The following is a 10,991-nucleotide window of genomic DNA, read 5'->3' as shown; positions in this document are numbered from 1 at the left end:
CCTCAGTTCCTCAGAATGTGACTGTATTTGAAGAGAACGCCTGTAGAGAGGTGATTACGGTTAGTGAGGTTCTATGGGTGGGTTCTCATCCAGTATGACGGATGCTTTCAGGAGAGGAAATTCAGACACACAAGAGGCCCCAGGGACATATGGGCACAGAGGAGATGTGAGGACAGAATAAGAGATAGCCTACAAGCCAAGGAGGCTTCAAAGGAAACCAACCCTGTTGGCACCCTTATCTTGGATGTCTGGTCTCCAGAACTCTACGAAAAGCGATGTCTATTATCTATTAATAAGGTGCCCGGACTGTGGTATTTGCTACAGAAGCCTCGGGGACTAACAGCGACCCAGTTCATACCTCCTCCCCACCGCACTGGCTCACCGACCCACCCAGTGAGGGTCTAGAACACAGGATTTTCAAGGGCCCTTTCAATTCCTGTTCCTTCAATTTTGGAAGTCTGAACCTCTTTTAAACAAACACAGAAATCATAAATGCCAATTTGGAGAATTTAAAGATGGGGATGGGGAATCCAAGTATTTTATAATTGTACCAGTTGGCCAAATTCAGCTTTCTTCAGATAAGCCACTGATAATGGAATCAAAGGATAAAGAAGGTTTTTGAGCTACTTGTAACAAAAAGATGTAAAGACAACCTATCTAATCAATGTCCAAGAAAAATGTCTAACAATAGAAGCACTGGCTGAATGGTTTATGCAATGCCCACATGTAGTTCTTTTACATTAAAAATGAAAATGAGACATTTGAAAAATGTCTACTTGCATGACAAAGTACTAAAAATGTAAGGATAAGTAGCAAAGACTGTGTGTACTTTTTATTTGTTTATTTTTGCTTTTTGTTCTAGGGTGCATGCACTCACCAGAAACAGAAAGTAAGAAATAATATCACACCCAGGGGAGATGGCCACACCACAATCCCTTCTCCATTCTTCTCTTGGGACTTTGGGCATGCATGCACATGCACCTGGCCTGAGTTTTAAGCTGCTGGGTCCAGGACTCGACCTGCGGTCGACTACGTGGGAGTCCAGCAATGTAACCATTACACCATCTGCTGGTCCCAAGAGTGTACTTTTTAAATGTGTGTACAAGTATTTATTTTTCACTAAATGTTCCAAAGGTTACTCCTGGATGATAATACTGGTGATTTTTGTTAGTTTGCATATTTTCACAATTGCCCATTTTTCTGCAGTATGTATGCATGACTTATATGACAGTTTCTGTGAGGGCCCTAGGGAGCTAAAACTTCAGATAATCTTAATATCCATGAAAGGCAAAAGTCTTCACACTAAAAAGCACTGAAGCCTGGCTGAAAGGACTTTGTGAAAGGCAGCAAGCCCAGAGTGCCAAAGCCAGCTGTGCCTAGCTCATTTGGAGGTGAAGGGGAGAAGGTAAACCTCCACTGGCCACTGGTCTGTGTATTCCTGTTTACCAGGAAACAGACGGGGTGGGCTGGCCCAGAGGCCATTGCTGAGTAGGTTACTCTGCCACTATGGGAACTGTGACAACAACCAACCTGTGTGTGTTACACCCATTAGCCCATGAGGCTCCCCACAAGGAGATACCCAATGGCCAGTGGCTTTCTGTAACTTGCTTCCTGGACTGTGGCACACCTTTCATGGCCTAAGAGAAGGGAGAGCCAAGAAAGCAGTGCAGTTTTACCAACAGCCAGCACTGAAACACCCCTCCCCATAAGTCCAGGCTGCTGATTTAGAGGAGTGAGTGAGGCAGCAAGAGGAAAGAACTTTCCCAGAGAGCCTTCCATCCCTCCTTCCAACCCTCCACACTCCCCTACCCAGCTGTGGAGAAAACACTTACACTTCCTGTAGATTTGGCAAGTCCTCAAAGTCAGCAGGGTCAATCTCAGAGAGTTTGTTATAACTCAGGTTTCTGGTAAAAGGAGAGAGAAAAAATTAACTCAACACTTGGTATTTCACCCAATATTCGGGAATCTTCTCTTCTCCACTCCCCACCAAATCCAAGCCCGCTCGTTCAATTCCGTCTTGTAGTTATTTTAAGTAATCGTATTGATACCGAGATTTGCAGATATAACTCCTTGCTACCTGCATTCAGAAACAAGCACTCAGAGCAACACTGTGAAAATCCAAATCGCTGGAGGCTAAACCCAAATGGATTTCAATCAATACCATCTCACTACTTAGCAACTTTTAAAGACATTCTAAGGACAGCCAGGCCTCTGACTACATAAAAGTGACCCGGTCCAAAAGCTTTCCACCATATCAAAGCCAAGGCTATTCTTAATGGCATTTTATTATTATTATTATTATTATTATTATTATTATTATTATTACTTTACTAAAGCATCAGGCTATGGTAAAGGAACAGAAAGGAGGGGGTTTTGACCGTTCGCGTCTAAACCAGTAGTTATTAACCAGGGGTGACTCGGCCCCCTGGGGGACCTTGGGCAATGTCTGGAGACATTTTTGATTGTCATGACTACGGAACAATGGGTGCTACTGGCACCTGGTAGGTGAAAAGCCAAGGAAGCTATCACATATCCTATGGTGCACAGGCAGCCCCCGTGCCGGACCACCAGAGAGTGCCCTCTACCCCTAAATGTCAATGCTCTATTCAGAGGTTGAGACATTCGGGTCTAAACAAGAATACAGACTGAAAATTGCTTAGCTATATAGGGGATCCAAGTTTAAGAGACTGTTCAGAAAGTGAACACTGTCAAATCCCGAAATCACAAGGCTATTTATGAGCATGGTATTTCTAGCATCAATGACTAAATATCAGGAATGACAGTCACACAGGGGAAAGAAGCCAGGTGTTTGATGTTCATGTCGGTGTTAGCCAGAGGCAGAGAAAGTCTCTCATGAGCAGCCCTCGCAAGATGACAGCATCTGTCTCTCTTCTTTTTTAATTACCAAAGGGCAAGTGTGCTCACCAGAGAGACAGATAGGAGAAAGCATCCTCAATGGGGCGTGGTCACACTGTGATCCCTTCTCCTCCATTTCTGTCTCCATCTTGTTGGGATTTGGGCATACATATACATACACATGACTGGAGTGTTTTTCAAGCTGCTGGGGCTGGGATTGGAACCATGGTCAGTCTCATGAGACCTGAGTCCCCTAACTTCTACGAAACAAGGCTGGCCCTCTAGCATGTGTCTCAACGGTTCAGAATTGCATTGCTCACCCATATCACAAACTATGCCCTTACAGGCAAACAAAGAACAAGCTGGGCCATCCTCACTCAGCCAAGGCTCTGATCACAACCTCAAGCCACACGAGCTCAGGAACAGAATCCAAAGATGTGATCCAAATGGACCTTAGCTTCTTACTGTGCACTGCAACCTCACTCCCTGCTACCAAAGACTACCCAGCCCTGTGTATGCCAAAGAGGTAAACATGTCAGCAATTATTTTCATTGAAATGACTGCCAATTAGCAGTTCTACTAATCAGGAACTGAAAGTCTCTTAAAATGTCAGCACATACGTGGCAACTATCTTTTAAACTTCCCCCAGAGAGATTTCGATCAATACTAACCTAAAGCCGATAGCCATTTCATGGTGAACTCCAAGACATCCATCTACATAAAAGTCAAACTACACTTGAAACTAATGGGACATATATGTTCATGGCACGGCCCGAATTAAAAGCAATTTGTCCAGAGATCATGTTACCGTAAGATTGAGGTGGTAATTTTTTTTAAACTACACATTGAAGTCAAGTGTGAACTTATCGAGGCTTGGGGGTTATTTATTAACGGGTACACAGAAACCAACAGGTTAAACCTAAGAATGAAATCTGCAAATTGAGCAAATTCCCCCATACCAGAAAGAGGACTGGATAGACCAGACTGAGATTTGCTTTTATTCTAAGCAGATTATCACCAAAAGAGGGGACAGAAATAATGTTTCTAGGTATAATGACAATGTGAGTCTTATGATGACTTTTATGTGCTACAGGTAATGGGAGTTGCTGAGCTGGAGGAGACCCTCAGAAGCCACGAAGGCAAGAGCCTAGAAGGCAGGCAAGTAACGCAGCTGGTGGCCCTGCCTGTGTGCAATGAGGCCAGTTCAGTGGTGCCCGCCTGCCTACCTACAGGGGCACCTGCTCCTAGCTCCAGAAACGGGGGCCAGTGAATACCAACCTTCTCAGTTTTCCAGGGAAACTGAAAATCTGAATTCTTATGTGAAATCTTTTCAATTCTTAGGGAGGGAAAAAAAAAAAAAAGGCAAGAAAGTAACCCTGGGTGGGCCAAACAAAATATATCTGCAGGTCACATTTGTCCTGAGGAATGCCAACTTTTGCCTCTGATCTAGGTCCACGAGTCTGACCTAGACTTTGAGAAAAGTTTGTTTCTGGCTTACAAATGTGGCTGGGGCTCACCTCTTAACCAATGAACTGAGGGTTCTGTTGTGAACTTTCTAAAATGAATTCACTTCCTTCATTTCCGACCCACCAAATGGACACATACTTCCACAATCTGGAATAAGACCATTTTATATCACATCACCCTTTGGCTTGTCTTTCCTTGAAAGCATGGACAAAACCTATATAAATTTTCGGTATTTTGGAGCAATTCTTTTTTAAAAAGGATACTTAAGGTCCAGCCTGTGGCCTGATGGTTAAGGCACTGGATCCCATGTGGGAACCAGACGGTTCAAGTCTTAGACCTAGCAGACAGAAAAACACACCAGGTGCACATGTGTGCATGCCCAAAATCCCAACAGGGGGAAGAAGCAAAGGAGAGGGGATTACAGTATAATCATGCCCCACAGAGGGTACTTTCTCACTCTCTTTCTCCCCCCTGCCTCAAGCACGCCCAACTTTTGGCAAATTAAAAAAAAGGGGGGGAAGGGGACACCAGCAGATGGCGTAATGGTTACATTGCTGGATTCCCATGTAGGCGGTTGAGTCCCAGATGCAGCAGCTTAAAACTCACACCAGACACATGTGCGTGCCCACCCAAAATCCAGAGAGGAGAATAGAGGAGAAGGGACTGCAGCGTGGCCATCCCCCCGGGCAGTGATTTCTCACTTTCTGTCTGTCTCTCCAGTGACCACACATGCCCTAGAGCAAAAATTTGCCCTCCTCCCCCAACCCCCCAAAAAAAGGCAAAAAAGAAAAGGAAAAAGCTATTTCAAGAAAAGGGTCATCCAGGCCTGGCCCTGGGGCATATGTGCACACATGGCAATAATCCTGATGGGATGGAGAAATGGAAGAATGAGGATTGCTGCATGACCATGGCCCACTGGGGGATGCTTTCTCTGGCAACCAAAAGTGGGGGGCAAGGAAGAGAAGGTCTTCCATAAACTCATGTTACAAAGAAGCTGAGGAGTATCAGGACTTAATACTGAGAAGTCAGCACGTAGCAATGATGCTGAAGATACGTGTAAGTGAAAACGTAAGTTCTTGCTAGGTCAGCCTGGATGAGGTGATTTTTCTAATTTCTGTGAACGAGAACAGACACACATACTCACACACGTGTCAGAAGATTGCCTCTGAAAATCACTCTCTAGAGCGCCTGCTGGCAGTACAGAGGAAATGGTCACTAGGGCTCACTGGGAACCGTTTCTGCTTCTGCACACAGAGCTGCCCTCACTTTTAAGTGTGAGATGTAAATTGTCCTAGAATCCAAAGAAAGCCTAATCCTCAACTGTTTTAACAGGAAATGATGAAAATATTTACCATACAGGGGGATTCAAAAAGTTCATGGACAGGTGAGAGGAAGGGAATCAAGGAGAAAAAGAAAGAAGCAAAACATTTAAGAGACACAAAAATGGAAAATTATCTGTTTATGACAACGTGTGATAATATCTTTGATTAAACCAATATACAGAGTTTTTTTTTTGTTTGTTTGTTTGTTTTTTACTTTTTTTAAGAGAGATTTTTTGCTATAGGGCACATACACTCACTAGAGAGACAGAAAGTGAGAAATCACCCTCCAGGGGAGTGGCCACACCACAATCCCTTCTCCTCCATTCTCCTCTCAGGATCTTGGGCACACGCACACATACATGCCCAGCATGAGTTTTAAGCTGCCAGGTCTGGGACTCGAACTGCAGTCAACTACATGGGAGTCCAGTAATGTATCCAATACGCCATCTGCTGGCCTCTATCCAGTGTATTCATGCTGAGAAAATTCATCTTGCATGCTGTAATAATATACAGTGATTGAATGTACATAAAAAAATAACATTTTTACAAAACACTTTTTTTGGGGGGGAAGGTTTTTGCTATAGAGCGCATATGCTCACCAGAAAGACAAAGAGACAGAAGACAGAATGTGAGAAATTATCCCCCGGAGGGATGGTCACGCCGCAATCCCTTCTCCTCTGTTCTCCTCTCGGGATCTTGGGCACGCATGCACACACACCTGGCGTGAGTTTAAGCCACCAGGTCCGGGTTCGAACCATAGTTGACTACATGGACACCAACTGCTGGTCCCAAAATAACATTTTTTTTTTTTAAAGTTCATGGACAAATGAAATTAAGGCACGAGAGTATCTTGGTGCAGAAATTTTGAAATTCACACACAGGTTTCCCCAAATACGCATTTTTCTGTGAACTTTCTACAGACCCCACATATTCTCCCGGATGAATACAATATAAAGTAAGACCCTGAGAAGTACTTGCTCGATGGCTCATTGCAGGTAGATAAACTCTCCCAGTATCATGTTTTATGGTAAAACATACATAACAAATGTTACCATTTCAACAATTTATAAGTGTCCTATTGAGTGGCATAAAGTGTATTTACACTATTTTGCAACCATCACCACCCACCCATCTCCGGAATCTTCTCAACGTCCCAAACTGAACCTCTGCACCCGATGACCACGAACTATTTCCCTCTTCCCTAGTTCCTAGCAACCACCACTCCACTCTGTCTCTAGGTACCTCATATAAGTAAAATTATGTAGTTGTCCTTTTGTCACTGCTTGAGTCACTTCACATACTGTCCTTAAGGTTCAACTGCGGTGTCACGTGTCAGGATTCATTTCTTTTTCAGGCTGAATAACATCCCAATATAGGTATGTACATTTTTGGCATCTATTCATCCGTGGATGGACACTTGGGATGTTTCTACCTTAGGCTACTCTGAATGCTGCCGCCATGAACACTGGCATATTCTACCCAAATTTTTTCAAAAGACTGAAGTGTTTTTCTTAACTCTGAACGCTTTGCTTATAGATGATACCAATTTCTCAGCAATTAAGGAAATATATTTAGCCTACGAGCTCTGCAGAAAGGGGTGTGGATTATCATCTCAGAGCCCCAGAACAAGCGAAGGGTTAATCACTGAAAAACCTTTAAGGAGGCCTTTTTCTCAGGTGGCAGCTGACACGTACACAAATCTGAAGAATTTCACTTATTTCTATGAACACGATCACCCCTTACCAGGCCTGACATCTGAATGTGTCTTCGGTTGAAGGTTTCAGATTCTCCTGTCAAAACAATTCATCTGTCAGCAGGACAGATGCTGTCAGGAGCGTTTCTGCACCTTTCAGTAGCGAAGAGGGAAGGAAAGAAACCTCAGGGAATTCAGTTACTGCCAATTGCAGCTTTCATTAAACATTTTGTCAGCCATTGTCATAACACAAATTTCCCTTGCTCCTACACAAAGGGTGTGCAGCTCTTGGAACAATTGCGCCCAGCCATAGATCTGCTCTCTGCTAATCTGCTGAAAGATGACCGTGCGGCCCACCATTTGCAGAACACACAGGAGGCACCTCTGCAGAAAACAGCTCAAGTTTTATCCGGGCGTGCCTGAAAAGCAAACTGTTTAACGGTGCACAACAACAGTTTGCGAGCTGAGCATGTTTTGTGACAAGATCCCCTACCCCGACCCCATGGAATTTCAAGAGCTGAAAGTCTTTCAACAGTGGAGAAATTCGCACCACTTTCTAAACCAGTGTTGTCCTGTTTGGTACCTACTAGCCATGTGGACATTTACATTTATAATTAAAAATTTAAAATGATATAAAAGGAAGAATTTGGTTACTTCGTCACATTAACCATTTTTCAGGTGTTTGAGCACTGCCTAACACAGAGGGCATTTCCACCGTCACCGAACTTTCTCTTTAACTGTGCCATATCTAAATCATAAAGTCATCAACACATGTTTCTACATCTATAAAATATTGGACAAATATTTCATATGAAAGTGACACCTAGAGAAAAAACTTGGGTTTTTTTAATTTTTTTTTTTTTAAGAGGTCAGGGCATGTACACTCACTGGGGAGATGGTGAGACAGAGACAGTGAGAGGGAAAATGAGAAATCATCCCCTGGGAGGATGGTCACACTACAATTCCTTCTTCTTCATTCTCCTTCCAGGACCTTGAGTACACACACACATGCACTTGGCATGAGTTTCAAGCCACTGGGTCCAGGACTTGAACTGCAGTCAGTCATGTGGGAGTCCAGTGACATAATTGCATCTGCTAGTCCCAAAACTTGAGTTTTAAAGATAAATCTGAGGGCCAGATAGTGGCATGGTGCTTGACGTGGCTGGATCCCACATGGCCAAATGTGTAGTTCAAGTCCCAGATCTGGCGGCTTGAAGAGCACATCGGGCACTTGTGCATGTGCGCCGAAATCCCAAGAGGAGAATGGAGACGGGATTTGGTGTGGCCATCCTCCCAGGGGTTCTTTCTCATTTTCCCTCCCTCTTTCTGTCTCTCTCTAGTGAGCTCATAAGCCCTACAGCAAATTTTAATTTTCTAATTTTATTTTTTAACTTTTTATTTATTTTAATTTGACCAGAGAGGGACAAAGCAAGAGCAAAAGAGAAAGTGAGAAAGCAAGCCACCAAGTCAGAGACTTGAACCACGGCTGGCCGTATGGGAGTCTAATGCCCTTCACCACCATGTCACCTGCCAGTCCCAGAATATTTTAATTTTTTAAAAATCAAAATTTTTTTTTAAAAATCTGAGTTTCTCAATAATTCAAAGGCTTTGTTGAAGCGTGTGTGGTGAGGGAAGGCACTGATAGTAATCCAAAATTCTTAATCATCCCAGCAGGAGAAAGGGCCTTCAAAAACTCAAGCCACGAAGAATGTACGATAAAAACTGCCTTCTGAATGTAATCCTATAGGTTTAATGGGAATTTACATAATCTGACCAGCATCTTCCTGGATTACAACCAGAACCACATATTACAAACTTGGCGAACGTGATTCAAAGCTGGCAAACAATAATTCATTGACTCCTTGGAAGCTGAGGGATAAAAAGTTGCGTTTACTTTTGAGTGAGCTGTGGGGAGGAAACAGCCCCACTTCATTAGTCGACATAATTAGCACTTCATGGCCAAAAGCAAGCATTGCTCATAGACCACGGACTACCCGGACAGAGTCTCTCGCTGTGCGGAGTGCCACAGCGTGTGGTTCCATTTTTCAAACTTAATGATCACTGGAAGGGGAAGGAACTGGTCCTAAATCTCTGACAAGCATTCCCTGAGGAATGAGGTTTTCATATTCAGTTTGGTTTCCAGGCTAGCCCATTTCCCATTACTCAGCCCCGTCTGGACTCCTGAACATCGCCGTAGTTTGCATATTTTAAGCTTTTGGATGTTTGCTAACTGGAATAATACAGCTGGAAAGAAAAGTGTGAGGCAAATGCAAGGATGGACTTGTGAGCACCAGCGGCCGCTCACGAGGGACTGGCGTAGGAAATCCTGTTCCCGAGAAGATGAGGGCTCCAGCCTGCACCTCGGAACCTGAACCCTTTGCTATGAGAGAATCATCTGCCAAAGACTAATGAGGAGAAAAGTAGCTGGTCACTTTCAAGACAGCAAGAGGGGGCAAGTGAAGAAGAACACACCACATGTTCAAGTTGTTTCATTCCTTAAGCTCGTAGTAAGGCATTTCGGCTCCATTTCTACTCTGTGTGGAATTACACATTGTACACATAAATTCCAATGAAATCATCACGTTATGTTCCCTGGACCCATGTTGTAAGGGTTTATGAGAATAAGAGATTTGTTTTCTAATCCCAGAAGATTAGATGTCCTTATCTTTCTTCTATTGCGATGCTTTCCCCTGGTTAAACAAAACCCACAAATGAGTGGCCTGATCATACCCACTAAGGGCTTATATTAAGACTGATCCAATTTTGTCTAAAACTAGAACCATTCCTCTGACATCCGAACTCACGGGTTCCCCCCTCAGGAGAAGGTCCTGCATTTGCTACTTACTATCTCTCTTCAGTAACTAAGCAGCCACATATTCCCCACCTGAGAGATTTGGCAAAGAGACAACTCTGTGAATAATCAAATGAAAAATCACTCAGACCTCGGCCCAATCAAAACTGCTCATTTTGTAAGCTTTTAGTCAGTTATATTTTAGAAAGTTAGCAATGAACTACAACTACTCAGTTTTTGAAATATTACTTATTAGGCAAAGGACGGCAGTTTACAAGCAATTCAAAAGAAGAGATTATACACACTGGCCACATAGGGACTCACAGCCACCGCCTATTTGTGTTCCTTAAAATCATTTCTACTAGAAGCTGGCAGATGGCATGGTGGTTAAGGTGCTGGACTCCCACATGGCCAACCATGGTTCAAGTTCTGGACCAGGAGGCTTGCTTTCTCATACTTTCCCTTTTTCTCTCTCCGTTTTTCTCTAGTCAAATGTAAATAAATATGTATTTTTTTAATCATCTGAACTAATGGGCCAACTGGTGGTGTGATGGTTAAGGCAGCTGGACCCTACATGGCTGACTATGACCATGCAGTTCAAGCCCCAGATCTGGGTAGCTTGAGAGACAGACCAGGTGCATGCATGTGCATCCAAAATCCCAGAAGGCGGGAGAGATGAAGGAAAAGGGACTGGAGCATGACCACTCCCCAGAGAGTATGCACTCTCACTTTCTTCCTCTCTTCCTCTAGTGAACCCATGCACTCTCTGGTAAATTTTTAAAAAAAAGGAAGGAAGGAAGGAAGGAAGGAAGGAAGGAAGGAAGGAAGGAAGGAAGGAAGGAAGGAAGGAAAGAAAGAAAGA

The 10,991-nt window shown here is 43.6% G+C and overlaps 1 protein-coding gene across 1 annotated transcript in view; it reads right to left on the bottom strand.

Annotated features, from left to right (window-relative positions):
• LRIG1 (leucine rich repeats and immunoglobulin like domains 1) overlaps positions 1-10,991 on the bottom strand; it is a gene marked incomplete in the record, with an annotated part of 137,400 nt that overhangs the window by 88,735 nt on the left and 37,674 nt on the right. The window contains 1 exon segment of the mRNA XM_014592355.2: positions 1,833-1,904. Within this exon segment, the coding sequence (XP_014447841.1) occupies positions 1,833-1,904 (72 nt within the window).

This window comes from Tupaia chinensis, unplaced genomic scaffold (genome assembly GCF_000334495.1).
Source record: "Tupaia chinensis unplaced genomic scaffold, TupChi_1.0 Scaffold000682_1, whole genome shotgun sequence".
NCBI lineage: Eukaryota > Metazoa > Chordata > Mammalia > Scandentia > Tupaiidae > Tupaia > Tupaia belangeri.
The sequence above is the reverse complement of the archived record's forward strand: the minus strand, read 5'-3'. Positions and strand labels throughout refer to the sequence as shown.